At 40.9% G+C, this 27,248-nt stretch overlaps 1 protein-coding gene across 2 annotated transcripts in view; it reads right to left on the reverse strand.

Annotated features, from left to right (window-relative positions):
* The window catches only part of RANBP17 (RAN binding protein 17), a 1,172,021-nt gene that overhangs the window by 416,288 nt on the left and 728,485 nt on the right, over window positions 1-27,248 (reverse strand). Inside the window, exon 16 of one of the 2 annotated variants that reach the window (XM_069199335.1) lies at window positions 19,707-19,787. In XM_069199335.1, the coding sequence (XP_069055436.1) occupies window positions 19,707-19,787 (81 nt within the window). Of the gene's footprint in view, window positions 1-19,702; window positions 19,788-27,248 lie in introns of both variants that reach the window. The other variant, XM_069199333.1, reaches the window with a different exon arrangement.

Raw genomic sequence — 27,248 nt, forward strand, 5'->3', positions numbered from 1 at the left:
TCATAGTTCACCAACAGGTTTAAGACATGCAACTCTCTCTGAAGGTCTCAACAACTCTCATCACTTACTGGCTAAAGAACTGCCTCGACCTCATTAACCCTGGATATTCAACATCTGAAGCTCAAATTCCTCTTTGCCAACAACACCAAACAACAATACCAAAGCTGGCTCGCCATTATGAATCTGGATGGCTTCAAAGGTCAACTGACAGGCGATGCAAAGACTCTTAGCTTCACCCTTGATACTGAAACCTCCTTCAACGAGCATATTGCTTGGAAAACCAAGAAGGTGTGGTGCCAGCTATCACTCCTGAAAAAATTCCTAATCTCACACTCTCTCTTGCCAACTTTCTAGTTCATGGCCTTCAAAATGACACACTGGCCCCTATGAAAAGCATCCAAAACACTGCAGAGCTTCTCATTAAAGGCCTAAAGAAATATGACCATAGAAAGCCTACAGCAGGAGCCCAGGCCATTAGCAGCTTACCTGAGTAATTGAACAACAGTCAACCCCTTACACATTGCTCTGAGCTGAGACACCACCATATACATTTAGATGCATGAATTGTTTTTGTTCTGAACAGCAGATACCCTTGTCAAATGGTCAAGCATGAAAGAGCCTGTGTATATTTTTTCAGGTTTTATACAGACAATAGGAATTTAGCTATGATCAAAGTTGGAAACAAATGTGAACAGTTATTTAAATTGATAAACAATGCAAACTCTGAAACTTAATGACATATAACAATTAATTGGAAAAATGAGGAGGAGGACAGGGCTTTTCCAGGGTTATGTATGTTGTTTTTCAGTATATCTTTCTAAAAATGTTCAGATCTAAGTTACCTTCTTCACTAGCATGGGGCTCTTAAAGTGTTAATTTGATTAATTACTTCAATGTTAATGGGTCATGTGATTTATTTAATCTTAACTTTTAGCAGCTATGAATGAGGTTTCTGCTGAGCAGTCACTCTAGTACTTCTATTGCTGTAGCAAAGGTTTATAAGAGAACTAGCCCAACCACAGATTGTTCTCGTTTAATGGATCGGAGGCCATAAACAGCTGCCACAATAAACATTTGATAGCCAAGGTCAGTGGGAGGCTCCAAGAGTACCTAGCTCAAAGGAAATACAATGCTGGAGACAACCAAATCTGGGATACAAAGACATTCAAGTTGCCTGATTTAAAAAAATGGAACAGCCATAACACTAGGAACTGTTACATAAGCTACAAATTCCTAAAGTACATAAATTCCTCTAGTACGGTACTTGGGGATAGTAGCTTGAAGCATTAACTATGAGCTAGCTGAGATCCTATCATCATCAAATCTTAATTATGAAAGCTTCACAGAGGCAAGTCAAAGTCCTAAAAGTACTCTTGTATCAACTTCCATTAGTGTAGTTACAGCTTGAATCCCATTCTTTGCTAAGAGCTGAGGGATGCAATGATCAACAATGTACAAAACAAGGCAGTAAAAATAAATAACAAATCATGTAATGTCCAAACTAAGGCAGACACATAGCACCGCAAACAAACTAGCGCACAATAAAAATCAGAATACAATGGGAAATATGTTGAAAAATATGCAACTAAAGTGTATTAAACCAACTGTCAAAGTCAAATCGAAGTCCACGAGAAATGATAGAAAAGTCAGAAAAACATTCAATGGTGCTTTGGCTCTCTAAAATGTTGATCATTAATTACTTATGTCTTGATGAGGGTGGGCTGGGTTTACTAATTTGGCCCAATCCGAAAGATAACGTCACACTTACAAGTTTCTTTGGAACTTGTACTCAGTGACAGTTGTCTCAACCATGCTAAAAGAGGGCGTCATAGCGAGGAACCTTTGATGACAAGAAAATGCTGTGAACAATTCAATTGGTGGATACTCTGAATGACAGACTCCATCATGTTTAGTGCAGCCCGATTCCCTCTTGGGCTTCAACAGATTTGTAGGTCACAAATCAGTTTCAACAACCATGGTGTGGGAGAGAGGGACCATACTCAGGAAATGTTCAGAGGTTTCACATTATATCCAAAGTTGAGCAAAAAACTTTGGCTTGTCCTTCTGCACTCAGCTAGACTAAAGTTTTGAGTAGACAAGCTCTCAGCTTCAAGAAGACACCAGTGAAAGTCCTTCTTTAGGTTACTTTGCATTTTGGGTACTCAACAGCAGGCAGCCAAGAACCAAACAAGGGTGAGTATAAATCAGTAAGCTAGTTTCTTCCATTCTGGTAGACCTATGCAGTCCAGACAGGACAGGGAGTTCACTTAAAACAGTTCTTTATTTCAGGTCCAGGGAATCAAGACTTGTTTCTTCTACTTATTCTTTCACGATGAGTGTATACTAACTGGATTTATTTACACAAGTGAAGCCACACAACACCTACTATGGATTTGTAAAGTTTTTCAGGCACACACAATGATATTTCTCTAGCTGGCCCACACCAACCTTTTCCCTTATATGGCATTTTGAAAATCTCAAGACATTTTGTTGAAACTGTTAAGCTCACCTACTTCTCGGCAAATATAATATGTGGTTCCAGGTTTCACTTCAATGATGACAAATCAATCAATGTGCCTGAAGCCATGGGTCGCTGCTGTTGTTTTAAGTAATACACCCCTGGTCATCTGGTGTAATTAGCGCTTTGATAGTCAATTTCTGGTTTGACCAAGTACAGGTGTCTCATAGGACTGACTAGAAAGGCCTATTTAAAAACTGTCCCACTCAAAGACATTAGACTTTTATGTGATCTATGAAAACATTTTACCTATTCATGAGCTGTGATTTGGGGAAAATTATATCACTGACAGAAATAATATTTCCAGGGAGTTATATCAAAATGTGTACACGTTGAAAAAACACTTGAAGACGCCAAGACAGAAATCTGAAAATGTACATTAATTTCCTTATAGATTTTAAATCATGCAATAGTCAGCAGGGTAAACTGATGATCACGTTTGCGTTGGGAACACCAGTAAAATCAGCATGTTGAGGAAAACCGAAGGGGCACAGTTGCAGAGTTTGTGGCAGAGACGCCTGCAGATCAGATAATGTGTAATTTTAATAAAAACATCTTACCAGGTGCATAGCAGTCAGCAAAGCCTGTGCCAGGTCGGACTACTTTTACCACCGTGACCCTGGTTGGGAGGAAGGCGTGATCTATTATTACACAGAAGCAGACAAGGGCAGTCCTCAGAGGAGGTCCAAAGATAAGATACAGCCGAGAAAACAGCCTGAGAGTTCACAATGGGGAGAAGGGGCAGGGGAGTCTAGTCAATGAGATGACCACTCATAAGAACTAGAGTTTTAATCAGAGCGAGCGAGACAAGCACGGTTTGGTTCTCTCTGTTAGTGGCTAAGGGGGGACAAACCGAATTTCCATCGACAATGAGTGCTGTTTACCTGTTTTTGTGAGTTCGGCAACTGCCTTTCTCCCCTTCGAAAAGCTGCAAAAATTCATTTAGTAACCTGATAATTCGAAGGCTTGGCAGGCGTATGAAAAGTGCGGTATAATTTTAACAATATACAATTCCTATTATTATAGTTCTATACAAAGTAATTTCTAAAACTTAAATTAATAAAACAGTGTATATAAAATAAGAAAAATCAGGTGGGCGCCATCTTACTTTGTTTCAGAAATGTACTGTTAGAGAAGGAACAAGAGTGGAAAGACAAAAGGCATGTATTTCTATGCCCCAAAACATGGCCAGTGACTTGCCAATAAGCCAAAATGACCCTCCCACCCCTGTGATAGTGCACTCTACAAATTTACATAACATAACAAATGGGTATTCTCTAACATAAGAGACACGCTGAGGTCACACGTTACAATAAATACACCAATAGCAATCTATGTCGTAAAATTACAAAGAGCTATAAAAATGGACATGCTGTCCCAGCCATGAGGCATTCCTGTGTCTGCTGCATACAAAACCCAGAAAGCTAAAGCTAAAGAAAGCAGAATAGTTAGGGGCCAGGCAGGCTCAGTGGAGTAAGGGAGGCCGGTATTCTCCGGTACTGAGTACCGGCACTTTTTTATTTTGAGAGGGAGAGTACCGGCACGTCTCAAGAAAAACGTAATACTTTTAATTGGAGAGTACCGGCACTTCTCAGAAACAAGCAGGTACTCTGGTGCAGAGTACCTGCACTTCTATTTTTCCATTTAAAGCACTGGGGATACTGAAGGAGTGCAGCCACAGATGCACCAGAGATGCACGCGGAAGAGGTGGGCGTAAATGAATTAGAAAAGAGGAAACGGCCTTACTTCCATGGGGGAGGCCTCATTTGCAATTGTATCTAGCTGCTGAAAGGTCACACAAAATAATCAATGTGTAATTATTTAGACTATACCTGGTAGCCTTTACATCGTCCCTCGGAAATATAACCACGTGTTAACTTTTTGAAAAACTACCTAAATAAAACTGAACATTCTTAACTATTATTGGGTAGGGATACGAGCTGCACTTGGGAGCCTTTCTCAGTAAATAGGCCTTCAATCTTAACCGACTCCACATTCATAGAAATATATATATTTTTTTTTTTGCCAGATACGGTTAATCAAATTTAGCATAAATATGGTGGGATGCACATATCAGACGACAGCTTGGTGTGCTGGAACATGCTCTAGGTACATCATTCGTTATTTTTACAACTGTTACCAAAACTACCATTCCATTTATTTTCCTATACTAAATAAACGTTCCCCAAATTAGACCGCACTGCTCCCCTTCTGTGCCATCGTGTACTCTTTGTTCTTTGGGATACCAGCCAGATCCTTCTGTTTCCGAACTGGGTCCCAGCAGAGGAAATGAAGCACCCAAGGGACGATTACCCAGCACACAGCGTAGCACTAAATAACCATTGGACGTCACACTTATAAAGCTCTGAAAATAAAATGGAAATGGCAGCATGGTCTCCAATAAAAAGTAATAGCGTTATGAGTGGAGCAATATTTGTTTTCTTAATTAAAATCTAGGAAGGAAAGCTGGGAGGAATATTCGGTGACGTTCCTGTAGGGGCAGAGCAAAGACTAAACCAACACGGACTGCTGAAATAAAATGTTGAGGGAAATCCTGGGATGAAAAGCATTTGCAACGCCAATTGGTCTTTAGCCATGTTGTACACCAGTGTGGCTGCAGTTCAGCATGGCTAAAAGAGGGTAGAGCGGAATAGGGCCGACTGGGGCAAATTGGCGTAGAGTGGAGTGGGGGTACAGTGGGGCAGAACTGCATGGAGTGGTTGGGGTACGGGTTGGGGTACAGTAGATTGGAGTGGAGTAGACTGTGGTGAGGTACATTTGGATGGTGTAGATTTGAGTGGTGTAGATAGGAGTGGGGTAGATTGGGTGGAGTGGGGTGGGGTGGAGTGAGGTGGGGTAGATTAGAGTAGAGTGGAGTAGGCTGGAGTGGAGTGTGTTAGAGTGGAGTGGGATAGATTGGGAGTGTGGTGTAAATTGGAGTGGAGTGGGGTAAATTGCAATGGTGTGGGGTAGGTTGGTATGGTGTGGGGTAGAGTTGAGTGGGCTGAAGTGGAGTAGACAAGTGGAGTGGGGTAGATTGGAGTGGAGTTGTGAGTGGTAGATATGAGAGGGGTAGAGTGGAGTGGGATAGATTTGGGGGAGTGGGGCCGATTTAACTGGGATAGATTGGGGTGGAGTGGGGTAGACTGAACTGGGATAGACTGGGGTGTAGTGGAGTAGACTGGAGTGGAGTAGGGTAGATTGAGGTGGAGTAGGTTGGAGTGGAGTTGGACAGAGTGGAGTTGGATAGAGGGGTGTGGGGTAGTTTGGGATGGGGTAGTCTGGAGTGGGGTACAGTGAAGTAGAGGGGTGGGGGACAGTGGAATGGTGGTGGGGAAAGTGGAATGGGGAGTGGGGTACAGTGGAGTGTGGTAGATTGATTTGGGGCAGATTGGGGTGGAGTGGAGTAGACTGGGATGGAGCGGTGTAGACTGTGGTGGAGTGGGGTAGACCAGAGTGGAGTAGATTGGGTGGAGTGGGGTGGTGTGTAGTAGACTGGAGCGAGACAGAACAGGGTAAAGTGGAGTGAGATATAATAGGGTGGACTGGAGCGGAACAGAGTAGATAGGGGAAGAGTGGAGTGCAGTGGAATGGGTAGAGTGGGTGGGGGGACTGGGTGGATTATGGTGGGGTGGATTATGGTGGGGTAGATCTGATTGGGGTAGACTGGAGTGAAGCACATTGGGTAGAGTGGAGTAGACTGAGGTAGCGTGGAGTGGGATAGATTGGGTGGATTATGGTGGGGTAGACTGAAGTGGGGTAGATTGGAGTAGGATTGATAGAAATGGGGTAGTTTGAATGGGGTAGATCAGAGTAGGTTGGAGTAATTTGGGCAGAGTGGTGTGGGGGTAGATTGAGATGGTGTTGTGTAGACTGGAGTGCTGTAGATTGGGCTATGGTAGGGTAGATCGGAGTGGAGCAGATTGGAGTAGATTGACGTAAAGCAGGGTGGGACAGATTGGGTGGGTTATAGTGGGGTCAACTGTAGAAAGGTGGGGTAGATTGGAGTGGAATTGGGTAGACTGGAGTGGAGTTGGGGAGACTGGAGTGAGATAGATAGGAGTGGGGTAGTTTGGAGTGGATTAAGTTGCAGTGGAGTAGGTTGGAGTGGAGCTGGATAGAGTGCTAAGGCGTAGATTGGGATGGTGTGGTGTTGATTGGACTGGAGTGGGGGTAGAACTGAGTGGCATGTGGTAGATTAGAGTGAAGTAGACTGGTTTGATTGGAATGGAGTGTGGTATACTGTGGTAGAGTGGAGTAGGGTAGAGTGGAATGGAGCATGTTGGATTGAGGATAGAGGAGAGTGGGGTAGATTGGAGTGGAGTAGATTGTGGTAGCGTGGAGTGTGTTGGAGTGGAGTGGGCTAGACCAGGGAACAAAGGACGGTAGTAGGTTAGATTAAGGAGGGTAGAGTGATGTGGATTGGTTGGATTAGGGTAGGGTAAATTGAGAAGGAGTGGGGTAGATTCGAGTGGATTAGATTGAAGAGGGATGATTGGAGTGGGGTAGTTTTGAGTGTGGTAGAGTGGAGTGGGGTAGAGTGGATGGGGGAGATTGCAGTGGGTGGAGTGGGATGATTTGGAGTGTAGTTGCCTGGAGTAGATTGGAGTGGAATAGGTAGGAGCAGTTTGGGGTGGGATAGTTTGGGGAGGGGCAGAGTAGAGTAGAATGAGGTGGTGTGGGGTGCTTTAGACTGGGGTGGGGTGGGTTTGACTGGATTGGAGCAGGGTGGATCTGAGTGAAGAGTAGGAGACTGGAGTAGGTAGAATGAAGTGAAGTTAAATAGGGTAGATTTGGGTAGAGGAGTGTGATGAGTGGAGTAGTGTAGAGCGGATTGAAGTGTGGTAGATTGGAATGGAGTGGGGCAGATTGTGGTACACTGGAGTGGGTTAGGTTGGGGCGGAGTGGGGTAGATTGGAGCAGAGTGGGGTAAATTGGAGCAGAGTGGGGTAAATTGGAGAGGAGTTGGATATCTTACAATGGAATTTGGAACAGTGTAAACTGGAATGGAGAGGGGTAAACTGGACTTGGGTAGATTGGATTGGAGTGGAGTAGAATGGAGTGAGGTAGATTGGGGCGATTGGGGTAGAGTGGAATGGGTTGAAATGGGGTGCACTGGAGTGGTGTGTATTATGGTAGATTAGAATGGGTAGATTTGAGTGGCGTGGGGTAGATTGGGGAAGAGAGGAGCAGACAGGTGTAGATTTGAGAAGTGCAGTAGATTAGGGTGGAGTGGGTTAGACTGGAGAGGGTGTGGTTGATGAAGTTGGATTGAGTGGGGTAGATTGGACTGAATTGGAGTTTGGCGTGGGGTAGATTCGAGTTGGGCAGAGTGGGGTGAGGTAAGTAGTGTGGAGGGGCAGAGAGTGGAGTGGCGTGTTGTGGCATGAGTGAGTGGCGTAGATTGGAGTGCCATGGAGTCGCGTGGCGTTTCGCAGCGTGTCTTAGAGTGGAAGACAGAGTATCCTAGGGTGGAGGAGAAAGGAGTGGCATGTCATACAGTGGAGTGTCGTAGAATGGAGTGGTGTGCCATACATCGGAAGGACACAGTGGAGTGGAGTGGCATAGTGTGGAGTATGCATGGTGTGGTAGCGCACTGCTATTACAGGAACACATTTCAATTGAAATGACCATTACATGTGCACCGAAATACTTTTTTACTGCACACACACAATAATGTGTGCAAATGCCATCACCTAATGTATTGATGTGTTTTGATTGCATTGTTACATAAGAATGTGCTTCATTTGTACTAATTCTGATATGTTCTGAAACATCAGCATTGTTCATTTTTTTTGTTGGTGCTAGTAAAAAAATAAAAATAAAAAAAAGAACATCCCTTCTCATCTTACATGGGTACTCAGAAGGATTGTCACATAAATTCTCTCACTTTAATTCAGGGAAAGAAAAAGCTCCTTGGAAGAGAGAGCCTGACATCTGAGTTGTATCTTTGAAGGCACAGCATATGTGATATGATAAGAACAAGATTTTAAAACCTGTTTATAGAAAGTGAGTTTGTGAAAGAATACAGTAAACAAAGTTTGGGCAAAGGGGGAGGTGGGGTGGGGATGGAAGGGAGGGCTACCAACAAACTCAAGCTGGTCATCCTAAAGTAAATAAAGCCAGCAAATGGAAAGGCAGAAAATGTGAGTTACAGACCACAAAGCCAATGGTAGGCAATGGGCAGAATGCATTCCTAGGTCAGTTTTTTGAATGTCCCCAAGATGTCTTTAGCAAATCAGTAGGCTGTGGCCTAAAAAGCAATCTTACAGAAGGAATCGGGTTGAGAAGGAAAAGAGCTTGGGGTGTACAAACTTTGCTTCACGTAATTATTCAATATTTTGGAAAAATACACACAATTTAGCGTAATTAGGTAAAATGAAACTCCGTTTAGCTTTACATTTTAGCACAAAATATATAATCTAGCTTAAATTTTTGTAGCAAGGACACATTTCTTGGTAAAAATATGGGATGAAAAATTGACCCGAAGAGCAGCAGCTCACATTGAGGTTGTTTATGCTGGTCCCGTAGTCCCGTGCTATAATTTTGCGGTGAATGGCACCTAATTACACACAGTAGTGTAAAGTCCTAAAGTTCCTGAAATTACATGGCATAATTAAAATTTCGCCTGGGCCTAGCAAGAACTACAGTTTCAGAGTTTTGATTTGCCATCAGTGACTTTAAATTCTGGGAGTGAGTATGCGCGCTAGGCATGGCTTCTGCCATTTTTAAATATGGTCAGGAAAGAAAGGATTCAAAGCACCAGTCTTAAATGTTAAAATGGCTGGGATATAAGTATACTAACTCTAAATCCAAAGTTGCCCTACACAAATTTGCTTAACTACGTTTATGAAAATGTGGATATAAGGTTAAAACAATAATTAAGAGTTAATGATGCATATAAAGATACAGTATTTCACTTTAACATGCTAACAATTTTAAAATATCACAAAATGAGAAAAAAGTAACAGCTCAAGACAGAAAGGTGAAAATGTGGCCCATGAGTAAGATAAATATCACTTTTCTCCGACAGAGCTGTCAAACTTCTTTAGAGTACGATGTAAATGTGTGCATTTTATGGCAAACTTTAGACAGCTGGGAAAACGACATATAAATAAGAAATGAAATAATGTGTGACAGTGAAAGAGCCTTATGTATATTTGATAGCAACTGAAATGTTGAGATTTAGAAATACGCAGCAATCTATGCCTGTAAACGAAACTAGAGCTGACAAGCAACTTTTTGACAAAGAAAATAAAAAAAATCTCAAAGACGTAGTCTCATCCATTGAGATAAATACACAAATTGCTCTCCACATCCTTGAAGGGTTAGGGAAGCGGGTAAGCACAAGGAGGAGATATTTTTGAAGTGAGGAGCGCTCCTGCAGCTTTGGCTCCCCATTCCTTCCCTTTTAGCAAGGACTGAAAAAGAACGTATGCAGCCTCATTTTGTGAAAAAAAATGGAAGGCTGTAGGGTGCATGATCAGAGATGGAAGTATTGCATGAGAGCGGAGGAGCATCTGGTGTGTTTATCTTAATGATTTAGAATGCCTCTTATTTATACCGAGGCAGATTCTGAACAGAAATGTGCATGTAAGATTAAAATATGCTTCACAGCAAAAGGCAGATTACATAAAGATTTCAACAGTGCAGGCCAATTTTACACTTACATTTTCAACAAGTAACCCATGAAAATACGACTTTTACACTGACTGGCAGGTGCAAGATGCACATAATCCAGAGCCAAGTCTTAATTAGTCGAATGAGAAAAATGGTTCAAGTATGCTTTAATTGTAATTGTATTTATATAGCGCTTATTACCCCGATGAGGCGTCGAAGCACTTTTCAGCGAGTAGCACGCTACTCCAGAACCCAAGAGGAATTAGTGGTGGATTTGTGTAGGAAAATAAGAGTACAGTATTAGTATTAGTTAATTTTCGCAGAGGATATGTTAGATGGATTGACTAGAGTAATGGAGGGATAGAGAACATTGGTTTGCTATACAAACATATAGTTTTACTTTTCTGATTTAAAAATGTTCAGTACAACTGCAATGGCATTATTCATTAAAACAAATAAAAGCAGTTGTACATTGTTTAAAAAAAACAAGCTTCAAAATATCACAATGACAACGAGATTCTATTACACCAGAAGCAAATAGGCAGCTCTCCATTCTCCATTACACAGTGCCACCTACAAATTTAAACTTCAAAAGCGCCTTTCACCTTGGTCCCGATTTATGCTGAACTAACACATAAGAGCTGATAAATCTTCCCTACAGAGTCAGACTATTCAAAAAATAAGATTAAACTCACTTTCAGAACACAAGGGGCATTATCAAAAGGAAACCCAATAAACACTACTGACAGCTAGTTGTGCTATTGCAGTATATCCATGACATTAGACAGTGTTGTTGCCTTACAGAGTCTAAAAGATAATAAAATCAAGATATGACCAATATGAAAAGGAATGGAAGGAACCAGTAGCACATTTAGGATTGTTCCAACAAAAACAAAAATAATATTGTCAGACTTGGCCCTTTCTGCAGTCATCCTTAAACGTTTTACCTTCACCCTACTTACTGTTTCTAAACCCATCTTTTTTTGGCTTTTAGGACTGTGTCCACTTTACCACTTCTAACCAGTGCTGAGGTTTTTGTGTTCTCTCCTTTAAAATGGTAGAATTGGCTTACGCCAATTGGCACATTTAATTTACTTTCAAGTCCCTAGAGTAAAGTGGCACTACAGGTACCCAGGGCCTGTAAATTAAATGGTATTATTGGGCTGCAGCAATGACTGTGCCACCCACTTAAGTAGCCTTTTAAACCTTTCTCAGGCCTGCCACTCAATGTTGTGTGTGCTGTTTTAAACTGCCATTTCAACCCGGCAAAATAAACCTTTTGTCAGGCCCAAAGCTTCCTTTTTAGTACATATAAGCTAACACTAGGGTAGGCCCTAAATAGACCATCGAGCAGGGTGCAGTGTATTTCAAAAGTTGACATGTACTTTCAAGTTTTACATGCCCTCGTACTGAAAAACTCCTAAATTGTTGTTTCATTACTACAAGGCCCACCTCTACCCATAGCACTGGGTGGCCTTATTACATTTAATAAGTTTTAACTTCTGATTGGGAACAGGTGGACATTTCATGTTTGGTGTCTGAGAAATTGTAATTTAAATTCAACTTTAATGTTAAATTTGGATTTACAATTTTGAAAAGGTCACTTTTAGAAATGTGGCCTTTTCCTGCCCTATCTGATGCCTGTAGACTGTTCCCGGGTCAAGTGACGGGGGTAGCTAACAGTTGGACTTTATTTCAGACAGACACACAATAAATGGATTAGGTGCACCTGGATTGGCCATCAACTGGCAGGATGGGGGAGGTGCTGTTGGGCACAGCCTCACTTGCAACAGAATAGGCTGTGGCCAGCCTTCACACAAAGGACTTGTTAACACTAGATTGTTCATGCAGCCACCTCGGAGCCAGGGCAGGGGAGGAAGGAAATATCAAGAACGTCAAAGGGAATTCTCTAGAAACTTCTCAAACTTCAATGTGGGCACCAGCTATAAATATCAGACCCAATGATTCAGTACACTCCTGGATCTGTGGATACTATAGAAGAAGGACTGCTGTGGTGCTTTGCTGAAAGAAAGGGATGCCACTCTGCTCGCTTGCTTGCTGAGAAGGAAGTCTGCACCTGCACCTTTCATTCCAGGCTGAAGTGACTCCAAAGGTCTGCCAGCTAACTTCCTGTTTTGAGCTACAGGGACATGACAAGCTCCCCTGCAACTTATCAGATTACATGCTGCCTAGACCTACAACTAGAACTGCCTCAACCCTACTGGCCTCTGCTGGAGGCAGCTTTTGACCCTCCCAAGAGATGCCCCAAAGGCTCTGGACACTTGGTGTGGCCTCAGCTGAGCTCTCTCCTCAAGAAAAGGAGAAATCCTGAAGTTTTGGGCAGTTAGAAAATTCATGTGGTGTTTGTACTTAAAACAAGTGCATTTCAGTACATTCCTGTCAAGCCAGCTTTTTAAAAGTATAAGAGAATCTTCTACCTCAGGAGAAAAAGAGGATCCTAGCTGTCAACCACTCTCTCTCTGAATGTGTGTCCAATGCCCCAGTCTTCACAAGAAAACTGTATATCTAAAACCGAATCAAATTTATCTACTTCCAGTTATAATTCATGTAACAAACCATGGTATTTTGGTCATTAATAGACAGACTAATTGCAAAATACAGCTACAGACTTAATTTCTGAATAAACTTCAACAAATGTATATGAATAATGGGTAAATCAGTGTTAGAGCTAAGACTGTAAGACAGAAGAAGAGTCCCCTGATAGAACTAATTAACTTTGGGATTTTAAAGAATGCTAATTCATATTTTAACCTTTGGGACAACAATAAACATGCTGAGAAAGGGACTTTGTTAATGGAAATCTTGGCACTACAATGTGAACACTGTTCTTAGGCACATGTATCCATGATCTAGGTCATTTCAGCTGATAGTAGAGCACTATAAAATGACTGGTGATTTTCGTTGTTCTTCACAAGCATCACTAAAAGCTAGATGGGATCAGAAAACGGACTGCCCTGCAAGAGTAATCTCCCTGTTGATTATACCCATTTGTCTACAATTTGGATTTGATTTGCTATCAGTAACGTTAAATTCTGGGAGTATGCACTTTAGGCATGGCTTCTGTCATTTTTAAATATGGTCAGGTAAGGTAGACTTCAAAGCCCCAGTCTTTATTGCCAAAATGGTTTGAAATAGGTCTACTAACTCTAAAACAAAAGATAAACCTGGGCATTCCATAGCTTGGGGCCTTGTGACTGAAATGTGTCCCTTTTTTTTTTTAAGATGAACTTATTGTTCAAATATTTCAATCTAATTTATTGGTTTTTATTGACTGCCCAGGAATGTATCAAATATATTTAAAGTGCAAAATGTCTTCAGGTTTTCTAAGACTTTAGTCTCTTCCTGCTGTGGCTGACCTTTTCTTGGTTTGAAGTGTTCCACCACCACCAAGATTGCCTACTGCTTTTTACAAATTATTTTTAGTTTAAAAGTATTTTTTTGTTTGTTTTAGTCCTCATCACCAGTTCAAGTGATTCTCATTGCACTCCAACTATATCAACCCCAGATGGACCAGACCATCTACTGCAATGTCATTGCTGTTCACGTTTTCGCAGCCCACAGGACAAGGGTGTCTCACTGAAAGGGAGTTCCTGCACCTGCGTATTCACCTGAGCTGGAGACCGCCAAGTAGATAATCACTGTATCAAATTCTATATATTCTCTGTACTGGGTTGCCAAAACTGAGTTCTCTTTTTGTTGAAGCATGCACGATCCTGTATGCAAAACCTCCTGACCATATTAACCCACACTTCGTTTGCCTGGGGGTTCAGATCTATTCATTTCTTGCAATCAGGTGTCTGGCTAATAGCATCAGTTAAAATATAAGCTTGCTTCCATTCTGGCCGAGGCTTTCAGAAGTGTGGATGGAGACCCCAAATAAGATAATGGTAGGGCTTACCTCAATGTCCCACCCAGTAGCTACAGAGAGAGTTCTAATTATTACCATCCATAAAGATTTCAGCGCCAGACAGTCTATAAACGTATGCATATTGTCGGCTCTTGGTTAACGTATTTCGGACAATCGGCGATCCTGCCACTTAGCGATTTTATAGTGAGCCCAATAAGTCCTGTATGAGGTAAGGACGTTATGTTTTTTGGGTGGCTGATGCAACAACGGACTACAGCATAGTAAAAGATACTTGCCACAAATCTGGTATACCGTCCTCTGGTAGAAGCCCATTCTACCTTGATACACTAATATCCCATTATCATCAGCCTCCCAGAAATACCCATACCATTTGGAATGCTCCTTTTATTTCTGAGTGTGAATGGACCACCACCTCAAAACCACTTTCATCTCTTTCATACCACTTATTCGTCCACTACCAAAAGGTAATCTGCAAGTACTTACATTTGGAAAGGTTCCTTTGCGCCTTATAACTCATATAATTACAAGACTCCAGGGCCTCCACACTAAGCAAGTTCATCCACTTGTTAAAATATACGTTCCTAACAGTTGACTCATTGCATCCTTCAGACACTCTGGGGGTTCCAGGACAATCCCAATTTGGTGCTTTATCATTATAATATGGGATCCCAAGCTTGAGTCTAATCTTAGTCCACAGCCTAGTTACAGTCTCTAATGCTCTGAGACAGACCTTTTTAAAAAAAAACTTGGGTGATTCAAAGTTCTGAAAAAAACCTTTGTCACTTTTTACAGTCTTAACCATAGATCAAAATAAAATGTGTCTACCTAGCGCATCTGGTTCCCCCAACAACATTCTGAAAGATTTAACCTGAAAGACCAAACAATACTGTTGTTTATCAGGGAGTTTTAAGTTTTTCTTTTTTAATTTGTTGCTCAGTTTCTTCCAGGCAATCCTTGTCTTCTTAGAGGCCCAAATAAAACGATTTATATCCCCCTGAATCTTCTGACTGGCAACTGTATCAAACCAAAGGAATATTACTAAATAAAAAAGTTTTTTTTTTTTTTAGAATGCACATCTTTACGTAGTTAACCCTCTCAAATATAGTGAGAGGAAGATTTTCCCACTTCTTAACTAGCATTTTGATGTCATGTGCCACTATAGTTAAATATTCCCCTGGGATCTAAATTATGAAGTATATCTATCCCCAGATATCTCATATGCTCAACCTCACCCCTGGGCCTACTCTCAATGTTCCACAATATTATTTATGTTTTATTGTGATTGACAGGATAGCTTACAAAAGGCGATAGCTAAGTGTTCAAATCTTCTCAAGGAGTTACCAGGGGAAGTTGTGTATAAAATTAAATCATCTGCATACAATGTCACTTTTTTCTTGTACCTTTCCGCTACAAAAGCAGCTGTTTCTCCACCACTTCTCAATTATTGAGCAAAAGATTCAATAAATAAATAGTACAAAATGAGGGAAAGAGAGCACCCCTGATGAGTGCCTCTCGCTGTGTAAAGTTTATCAGTTAACTGATTGTTTATTATAATTCTGGAGGAAGGATTTAAGTTTAAAGATGTTAAGGCCTCTATAAAATCAGTTAGTAAGCCAGACCCTTTAGACAAAGCCACAGATATTTCCACCATACCTTCAAAAGCTTTGGCAGCATTGACCGCTACTATCACAAGAGGGGCACCTGAAAAATTTGCAAGGTCAATTATGCCAACCAATTGATGGATTAGCTCCCTCATCTCCCTTCCTAGAACAAATCCCTTCTGGCCTCTGCCTATTAATTTTCCAATAACACCAGCAAGTATCCTAGCCAGTATGTATGCATAGACCTTGTAATTATGGCTTAGGAAGGAGATCGGTCTGTAAGACTCACACTTAACAGGGTTTTTATTGGGTTTTAATATAACTACTAAATTAGCTTCTCCTTATGAGTCCTGTGGCTTTTTGCCCTTTAGTCACATGCTATTAAATAAATCCCTATAGACCAGGATTATCTGAGTATCTAAGGCTCGATAGGCTTCCTCTGGAACCCCAAAAGGTTCTGCGACCTTCCCCTTCTTTATTTGCACAACAGCTAACCTTATTTCTTCCTCAGAAATATTGCTTATCTGCCTATTTTGATCATGTGAATTAAGACAATGAAGTTGAAAGGCCCTCAGCAAGACACCCATTACTTGATTGTTTAGATTCAGACACTCACTATACAGAGACTGATACAATCCTTGGAAGGCCACCTTGCTCTTATCGCTGTCAGTTATGGAAGGGTATTGATTCGAAACCTGAATAGAAGTAATATAATTTGTGTCAATCTTTACCTTCCAGGCCAAAAATGTCCCCGTTATTGTCCAGACATTACGTTTACTAGATGATTAGCCACACCAGTGGACCAACACATCAATACCAAAAGATACATACCCACTAACACTTTGTGAACCTGGTAAATGAGGATATATATATTTAAAAAAATGTTTAACTCTATTTCCTCCCACCCACAGCGCTCCCTCCACTCCCACTTTGGGGAACTCTTCATTGATCCAATGGTCTTTTCAGGGCCTTTGGGGATCCCCGATCAACTCATGGCTCCCTCCACCCCCAAACTTAACACCCATCATTTGAACCTGGGCTGGTGGTACATCATACTAAATCCTTATATTCAGAAACAAAACATCAGCCTCGTACTCTGACCTGATCAAATTCATCTTATTTTCCCACATCACCGTCAAAAAAGCCAGGAACTTCATCTGTGCTCTCGTCCCAAGATTGTGCAGCTCAACCATTTTTCTTCCAAGAAGCCATCATCTCTCGTCTGTTTCATGAAGTTCTTAAACCCAAATGCTTTAAATTTTAGTGCCATAGCAAGTTCTCTTTCGCAGCATTAGTGTAAAAGCTTAGCAACATTTCCCTAGGATGTTATCCTGCAAGTATCCTTATGCACTTTCTGAATGTCTAAGGCCAGATTTCCAATCTTTTCATCCATTTCAGCCCTGGGAAGGTCAACCTGTATGAGGTTAATCACAAATTACTATGTCTGTGCCCTTCTAGCCTTCAGGGACATTTCAGTATTTTATATTGTTTCTTATAGCCTGGTTTTCAAGCATCTCCGGGTTCTCTTGGGTCACCATATCCTGGGCTTTTAAAGCAGCTAAATCCATTGCTTTTTTTTATTCACTCAGGAGCCTCACATTTACCAAGAATGGCAGCCTGGTTATTTTCCAAAATAGCAAACCTATGTTTGAGCTCTTCAGCTATTCCTTTTAGTATTGACTCCAAACCCTCCTTCCGGTGTTCATTATCTCTCTTGCCTACCCTAGGCTCATCAACACTGAAGGGCTTGTTAGGACTGTTCGAAGAGTCCAGCTCTCAGGCCCTTAGCAGAACTACAGGTTCATATTTATTCATACATTTTTAGCAACGGTCAGGATTGAGAACATCAATGTCGTAGGAGCCTCTTTGGCCTGACCCTACAGAGTCATCTGAGCACGAACAAACAAGCCCAATCTCCTATACAGGACTCTTCTGAATGGCCACGCCCTGCACTCTTTCAATCAAAGCCATATCCTGATACCCTCCTTAGTCAGCCTGCTAAACAGTTGCCACAGCTGGCAGGCTTGGTGTGACATCCTGTAGGCATGGGGATGTATTCGGAAAGGTCGCTAAGAAAGGGGATTATACCCCCACGCCTGGTTGATATGAATCCATCCGACCTTCCCCTTTTAGTACCAACAAATTCTTTGTCACCCTAAAAAAGGACTCTACTGAGGCCATAGGAAATGGGTGCTTTGTTAGTGAGATCTGAATACCAACACCCCATCTCAAACTAATGTCTCTAGCTGCGTTTTCTTTTCTACACCTTCAGTGTTTTATTCAGTGTTTTATTAAGCAAAGTGCTCTAGTTGACCTCTAATTTCCCTCCAGGGGTCCTTCAGAAATCCCAGCCCACTTCCTTCTGGCTGCAGACAACCTTAAATGATATCAGTTGCCTAACTTTCCTTAACTAAAAGCCCTAGTGAGCCCTTTAATGATTTGAACTCCGCTTCTGACAATGTCACCGGCCTGGAGGGCACACTCAAACAGAACATCTCAGTTGTGAATCCTGTGAAGCTAAAATGTCCATCCCCAGCCATGGCATCCGTACCTCCTGTGTTGCCGGTGCTGGACTTTCCACCCTTAACACTCAGGGAAAGATCTGAGACTTGCTGTGGGCGCCCACCACCATCCAAATCCTCCAGGCAAGGACTCACTCCTTGCACGCACCTCAGGCACCCAACTGGGGCTGTTGCTGCCCCTTCCCCCACGTAAGAACATCGCAGAAACACAGGAGACACTGCCCCATTGATTCCTGAATCCTTGCAGTACACAATGGGACATGGCCAAGGCAGCGTGAGTGAGGTAAGCAACAAATGGCCATAAATAAAAGGAAAATAGGAGTGCTCATGGGTGCAGGACTGTTGAATCGTATTTCCCTAGCCCCTACACCTTAGCTCATCATGCTCAACAGGTCAGGGGAATTGTTGGGGGAGACAATGTCCAAGACTGTGCCTGAGACTGCCACCATGTTACCTCCCAGCGGAACCCACCCTCTGCAGTTTAAATGTCATCTTGTTCAGCAGTTATTGTTCAACCATTTTATGAAATTATGTTCCTGTTTTCAGAAATATGGTCAACATACAAATAAGACAGTATTTTTTAAAATAAACACAGCTATCTTACAAGCCGTCATCAATACAATAATTAACTATCATTACAATTCATATTTCAAAGATGTTCCAACATACTAAAAAGAATAACAAGTTTACATAGCAAATATCCTATAATGACCAACATTACAATCACTGGGGAAACAAACTACACAACAGAAAAGGAGAAGAAAAGACACAAAATACAGTCGCCCCACAAATATCTCTTAAATCTGTTTTTTCACGAACATCTACATAGTGAAACCTCACAACCTGTATAAATACTACTGATTGCTAAACATAATCTGTATTTTTGCTTTCTGCACCTGTCTTGTCCAAGAAATGTTTTGACATTACTAATGGCTCATAAACCTACTGAATTATGTAAAGGTGTGACTTTAATTAAACATGCATCCCAACAAAACCTCCAACCTGGTACAATCTATTGAAGCATAACAGAAGCCTCTCCCAGATGTACTTAAGAAAAGAACAAACCATATAAACCTAAAGTCAAAACACAGTTGTTAAACTGTAGAGTACCAGAAAAGAAGGATCCTGACACCAACACTCTTAAAACGAAAAGACACAGTAACTGAATCAACACCAGGAGGTAAGGAATGTGGGTTTAAATTGTGGTGCCCCAGAGTCAGCCAACAGATGTCAAGGTGGTACATGAACTGCCAACAACACAATGTTTCCAAGCGTTTCATCATGGAAAATGTGCAACTTATGAAAATTGTATATTTTGAGGTATAAATGGATGAATCGTGGTGGCAACATCTTTTTGTCATACTAGTGTTCATTCTCATTAGCAAGTAAATAAAAAAACATTGATGCATTTTTGATACAGAGTAACAGATGAAAATATAAAACAAAGTAAAACAATGATAATCTAGCACAATAATAACTTTCCATATGTTTCATTTCGACATACTAGCCAGAGAAAAAGAGCCAAGTAGTAGATGTTTTCACGAAAAAAAGGATATCCAACTGAAAGATCATTTAGAAACTGGAGAGTCCTTGAAATCACTGGCTCACATCTTCCCCAGTATTTAAGGTTTGTAACACTAGAAGAAGAAAAAATTACAAAATAATGCACCATAACGTCAACAAGATTAGCAGAATGGTAAACGCGGTTTTGAAAGGTTTGCAGACAAACTGTCAACATTACTATTTTATAAACACCAATGACACATTGTAAAATCAGGTTACACAAATGGTTTATGCAAGATTATTCTGCTGCAACTACATAAGCATGCAAACAAATGAGTGTTTCAGGGTGACGTATACACCACATACTGTTACAACATCTAGCCTGGCCGAGGTAAGAATGTACGTAAATGTCTACTAATTACGTTTTTATTTGTTTTTATTGCTACCATCTACTTTTACATATATAAGGAACATATATCAGTAGCGTTCTAAAACCACTAAAATGTCATTATAAAGATTCTAAGTTTGTTATTGTCTAGGATGTAATTTCTCTAGAACAGCATTATTTAAACAAAGTATTGAAATATGTCAGTTGTAAATAGTAGTTGGAGATATCACAATATTCCTTCCCTTTTCTTTCCAAAACCACTCCTTTTATATTTTGTTAAATAGGGAATGCTCCACAAGGAGCCTACTTCCATCAGTTCTCTAACCTACACTTCTGTGACAGTTACCTACCTGTAACAACAGATCTCCAGAACAGAAATAATTTGGAAAATACAAATTTCACCTCTAGAAGCGATTTATTTCTCCAAGCGTTCAATTAATTTTTCAAAAAGCATTGCCTTGTTTGGGACCTACTGGTGTTGCCTTTGACACCATGACCGAAACATTAAAAAAGCATGATGAGCTAGCTACAGTGGCCGCATCATTTTGCAAGGGCAACCAGATGGCATTTTTTTAATTTGCTGATCCAATTGAAAAAGTGGTATAAAAGGACATTTTTTGAAAGGGATAGGCCCGCTGCAACAATTTTCTGTCTATTCCTCCACCACAAAAAATGAATATAAACCAAAAAGACTGCTGTAGCAACAGAAGAGCAGGTGGGGGAAAGCAACAGGGAGTGGTGGGTGGAGGGAAAAAACAGCACATGAAAAATAGCTATACAGGCAGCGGGGGAGAAGCACACAAGAGACAGCAACACTGACAGCACAGGAGAAAGGGAGTTTGGAGCGGTGTAAGCACAAGAGAGCACTTACAAAATAAGGGAGACAGTAAAATGGCGCACAGTTCGGTTATTAGGTGGGGGAGCACAAGAGGGAGAGAACTGGAAAACACATGCTTAAGAAAAAAGGAGTTCTCTAGAAGTGAGCTATGGAAGGCTAGAATCCTGCCAATCAGAGTGATGGTAAAGGGGCTATGCTGCAGAAAGGGACAAACACAAAATAGGCAAACTGAGTGACAATAAGCCCAACCAATGGTAAGCAGTGGGACTTTCTGTCAGCCTCTGTAAGGTCTTGGTGAGACCAAAATGTAGCTTTTGAAACCCGACTACTTGCACTCTCTTGTAGGTTCAACCTAAAAAAGGGAAATCAACACAGATATAATTGTAATACTACAGCACAGGCAAAAATGGGTGACTGCACCTTCAAACCTTGTTGCCACGGTTGATGGAGTTTACATCTGCTCATGGAGTGCATCTACAGGGGAACCATTTAATTCCGTTTTTTCAGTAGCAAAGTTTACGGCCAATCTCCAATAGGGTGGATGAGAGAGTTGTTATGAAACTGGAAAGGATACCTTTGTTTCATAACTATTGCTACAAGTAACTCTTCTTTCTCCAGCTATGAATCCTGCCCGGATTCATGATTTTAAAAAAGATTTCGAAGTTGTACTTAGATTCCAGAAGCAAGGGTGCAAAAGTGTTTGGGGGGGGGGGGCATAGCTACTTAAAAAGATCCTTGGTGAACAGTCCTATTAGCCTAAGTACTGGGCTTCAGGAAGGAAGACCCTGAACGAAATCTGAGAACAAATTTCTATTAGAAGGAACAAAAGATAATTCCTGAAATAGGAAACATTCAATTAATTTGCGGAACAACATTTTTTTCTCAGGAGGAGACAAAACCTTCAGAATTTCGGGATAGCATATGGAAGAATCTACTTAAACTGATCTCATCTTCACTAAACACCAGTAGTCGTGAATATGAAATCAGTGCGTTCATGATCAACAAGTTGTGAAATACGTATGTACGAACAGTCGCACAATGAGGGGAAGTACTCACGCACCATCTTGAATTATTATAGGTTGAGTAAATCTAACCAGGAAAGACTGAGACATAGGAGTTTTTCACATCCAAAAATGACCCTGCCCAACATGGCCTCCATCAAAAGAAATACAACTAAACAAGTCTGCAGGAGGGAACAGCACTGTATAATTATTAATGCATTAATACACGTTGTAAACTGTTACTTATACATGTAACAAAAAACAATGCATTTCAAATAGAAAAATGTCATATGGATCAATACATAATTTAGAGAAACGCCAGAGGATAGGTATGTAAAACGTTTTCTAAATCAATAAAAACAGATTTAGGAGAAATACCACTCCCCTAATGCGGAAGGGCAGATCACAAGAACGGGTGAAAGAATCCAAAAGATCCAAAGCAAAGAATGTGTCAGGTAAACTGACTAGCTTTACAGTATTTGAATAACAAGCATTTGCAATGCAATGGGTCTTGCGTTTGCTTGAGTTAGAGATATTAGCGTTGTAAACTCCTAACCGGACTTTTCTTGCCACATAAATTGAAAATTTAAATTAAAACTGTTTCACATAAGGGAGCTGATTCACAGCGCCACGGCCATCATGCGTGAAGAGGCACACAAAAGGAAAAAGAAGTTTGCTTGCAGTCAAACCTATCGGCAAAAGTGCAATTAGCCAAGTAAGGGGCGATGGCCAAGGCGGTAACTAAACCTGCCCACAGGGCACGCGTAAACAATTTACCAATGTCATCAAAGGATTTTTGAAGGGCAAGCCCACAAATAAGTGGTAGGGATGAGCGTGAGGTGGAAGTTGTTAAAAGCCCAGATACATACCAACACGTCGGAAAAGCAGTGCTTGTGCGCTGCTATACTCGACCTAAAAAAGTGTGACCTCGCTCATGTATGCAGAAAGTTACAGCAAAGCCCACAGAATACACAAACAAAATGCATTTTTTTTCTCTGTGACATACATCAGACACTGCATACAAACAGATACAAGTACACTTTTATCTTAGGATACTCCTCTAAAATAATCTTCTAAAAATATATATGATTCCACAAAAGTACTGCACCAACAGCCTTATAACAAACATAAAACACGCTATATACAAGTGTATAAAAACGCACCATTTTAAATTACTCTGCTGCAGTCGTCCTTTTAGTAATATGCCAGCAGCTAAGCCTTGCTGCATTTGCTGAATAGTTTCAATTTGTGATGAAATGTAACTCTTCAACACCAATTTGTGTTCTTTTTGTTTGTCACTGTTTGTTATTTCTTTATGGTATTTTGGATTTAGGGGTGCTATCCATTAAACAGCTGAATGATACACCCTAGCAGCATATGTACTGGTCCCACACATCTGACTGCATACATTTGTTTCTGTTTCACACCATTTCTTTGCAGAGAAATAATGCAGGTTAAGTATGCTTTACAAATGCTTTTTTTATTTCATGCCATTGCTCAGCTGATAACACCCTTAAAATTTCTCTGAAAAATAATACATATTGAGCTTTAAGTGACTCAGTTAAAGCCAATTCTGTTTTCTAAATAGCCATTACATTTGCAGATCAACCAGCTGCACACACTTGCATTTATTTCAGACAGAAGGCACCCTGTCAAGAAGGCATGTTTCTTGTTTAGCGGTCTGTCGCTCCCTGTGCTCCACAGCACAAGACACTCCTTCCCTTCAAATTCAGTGGAAGCATATCAACTGTCAGAATTAACAATCCGGGGAAGGTTGTCTTTTAACAAAACAGTTGGGCAAACAGTTTTTATTAAAATACAAAATGTGTGGTCACATTGTGTTCGGAGGAAGCCACCCACTTTGATTTCTGTTTGTAATGGGATAAAAGGTCTACAAATCCCAAAATGCACGTAAAACTGGTTTGGAGAACTTAGACATGCAAGGCACCTGGAAAACTGATTTTTTTTCCTATGGTAAGAGAAAACTAGCTAAGTGTCTTCAGGTATCTGTTTTACTATTCTTTGTAAAACTTGGTAACACAGTCCACACAAATACACTCTACACCATGCCACATAATTCCAATCAGCATAATTTCTCTCAACGCCACACACGTCCACGACACACAATTCAACTCTACACATTTCCATTCCACACCACATAATTCAACAACAAACTACATAATTCAGCTCACCAGCATAATTACTCAACACACCACATATATCGAGTCCACAACACAGAATTCCATATCATGCTACAAAACTCAACAGCACACCACATAATTAAACTTCACTACATACCACTCTACAACACAAAATACCCTTCCACATAATTACACTCCAAAACACACAATCCCACTCCGCATAATTCAGTACATCAATAACACATAATTCCATGGCACACCATGCCACGTAATTCCACCATACAAATCTACTCCCCACCACACAATTCCACCACACAAAATTCCACAACTAACAACTCCAATCCAACCCACATAATTCCACTGTGCACCATAGACATCCACTCCACTCCAAACCAAAGTACATGGATAAAAGACATTGTCATTTACAATCCCAATAGCTCTAACTCTCACAAATGTGAGACCTATTGCATTGGTGCTTGTTGCTATTAAATGGTTTCCATGAAAACTAAAAAAACAAGTTGCCATCGCACCAACTTGCTAATGCCAGACCTACTTTCCAGTGTGTTTATTTCTTTTGTTCTTTAGTTGTGAGTTTGCTGATAAAGTATGCATTTGCAGTGATTGTAAATATACAGGCCACGTGGCTTAAACTAAACTTCCTACGGCTTAAATGTTGGTGACTTTAAGTCGCTCCCTCAGCATATGAATAGAAACTGAATGTCGAAGGCCAAACCTTGGGGCTCTCGGAAAGCTGGTTCTTCCTGAAAGAGCCTCAATATTGATAATTTTAAGACACCCCCGTGGTATGTGGTGTGAAGGTGAATCAGAATGGTCAGTTCCTGGATTCCCATAGAGTTTATTCATGATAGTCACCTGGTTGTGATCTTTTTGGTGAGCTGCGCCTCCATTGAGCCTGGAGTTCTCTGTGAATGACTGTCTACCAGCCCTAATGAGGGCGACACTAGTCTTCACCATTTGCAGACATTAAAGGGTTTCACCGGCACTTCACAGCAAGACGCCATGCCTGCGAGGGGCTCTGCCCCAAACTGATGTGCAACCGTGTAGAGCTGAAACCCCTAACAAGCGTATCCCTGTTTCTACTGCATCACTAGCACTGTGCTTGTTTAATTCATCTCCGTGTGGCTGCACGCATTTCAAGCATGCATGTTAAAGGCAATCTTGAAATGCAGGCAGCCACAGGCAGATTAGGTAAACAGTGCTTGCGCTGTGCTTGTTTACTTAATCTGCCTGTGGTTGCACACATTGTAAGACTGCCTTTAACATACATGTTTGAAATGTGTACTGCCATGGGGAGATAAGGCAAACAAGCACAGAGCTGGCGCTGTTTACCTCCCCATGGCAGCACGCATTTCAAGCATGTATGTTAAAGGCAATGTTGAAATGCGTGCAGCCACGGGCAAGTTCAGTAAACAGGCTCTGTGCATGGTAAATATAACAATCTACCAAGCGCCTTTCTTTTCAGAACATGGTGCCCAAAGTAACCAAAACGCAAACATGGCGCCTAAAATAAAAAATCAATAAATAAATAATTAACAAGAGAAAGAGAGCGAGGGAGAGCTGGCCCTGGAAAAGCCTCCCTCTGCTGAGGGTTTTATGTTCGAAGAGGGAGCTGGTGGGGAGGAGAGACAGAACACACACCCACAGTGTAGGACAAAGAGGCAAATACAAAAAAAAAAAAGTCCCTACAGAAGAGATAAACAGTACATAGCGTGATTTAACAGTAGTTGGTGCTGCTCCCAAAGTGAAAAAGGCAGGCCAAAGAGGCAGAACTGACCATTAGCAAGCAAGGATTTTTGAAGGACACTGCAACCAACAAAAGAAATAGCATTGAACCACAGTATAAGTATACTTAAAAGTATACAACACGTCAAACGCTTATGCTCGACCTAAAAAAGGCTGAAGTACAGGTTTAGGGTGTGATCAGCACTCTGGTCCATCGAACTGGGTAGAAGTTCCACTGAAAACAAAAACTTTATCCTGTTCTTATATTTCAGTCAGAATCTATACAGCTTGTGGACATTTTTTACAGCAAACTAGTCTGAACAACAAGCATTGGAAATTAGATAAAACAGATGCTAAATGGAAAGAAAGCAGGCTCCTGGAATGGATTTGTGATGATGTGTATACATCTTGAGAGGGACACAGAGATCACAGCAACCTGTCCACACCTGCTATCAAAGTGAGCACAGATGCATTCTTCAAAGCCAGACTAGAAGAACCTACATAAAGTGTGGTTCAATAGTTAGAGTAACAATAGTACACATATTCTGCTTATGAATGCCAATCTTACTTATACATACTCCATGACAGAATAAATAGTAACTAAAGTCTTGATAGCATTAACCCATTCACCATCATTATTAAAGTCATCTAGCTAAATATGTAAGTACAAAAATATACTAAGGGAAAATAAAGACGTTGATATTTATTTAATAAATACTCATTTTATTCAATGAAACTGACACCAGTATATACAATACCTCAATGAAGAACCACCACAAATTCAGAAAAGAGAGGAAAAGGCCACCAGTCGCTTATAACAAGGTAAGAGGAAAAAGTAAACACATATACACACCTGTATCATATATACAGGCTATTACGCAAGAACCACAGTAGATGTTAGACAACAAAAGGTAGGGCTCATACCTACACAGAAATGTAAGCACCAAGTAGTAGGCTGTTATAAATCGATCTTTTGCAATATATAAATGGAATATCCAAACTGGGATGTGAACCCCATGTAAAGACGCAATCTCTTATTACTCTTAAACCAAAGAACTGCATAAATGGTGGGGGATATAATATTACGGCCAGAGCTGCTGATGGGCAATCAAGTTCGAGCCTTGGCATTGGCTCAACATCTTGTGATTCTAGGCAAAACACTTAATCTACCCATCCCTAAAATATGACCCTGTGTATTGAAACTTGTACTGTGCAATACTTCAAACAGTACATAAGTGAAAACATGACACACAATGAATCCCATACTAGGTTAGAAAAATAGAGCTTAATTAAATAAATAAAACAAGGCCAAAAATCCAATTAGTAGAATCAGAAATACTGAATTTTTAGGGAAAATAGCACCAAAAGGTGTAACGCGGCAACTGCGGATATCTGGGACTGCTGGAATAGGACAAAGTCACAAGTTCAGGCTGAACGTGATGGAGCATGGGCCGGCTACAGGGATCCAGTCAGGCCCGCTGAGC

Source organism: Pleurodeles waltl, chromosome 7, assembly GCF_031143425.1.
Source record: "Pleurodeles waltl isolate 20211129_DDA chromosome 7, aPleWal1.hap1.20221129, whole genome shotgun sequence".
Taxonomy (NCBI): Eukaryota; Metazoa; Chordata; class Amphibia; order Caudata; family Salamandridae; genus Pleurodeles; species Pleurodeles waltl.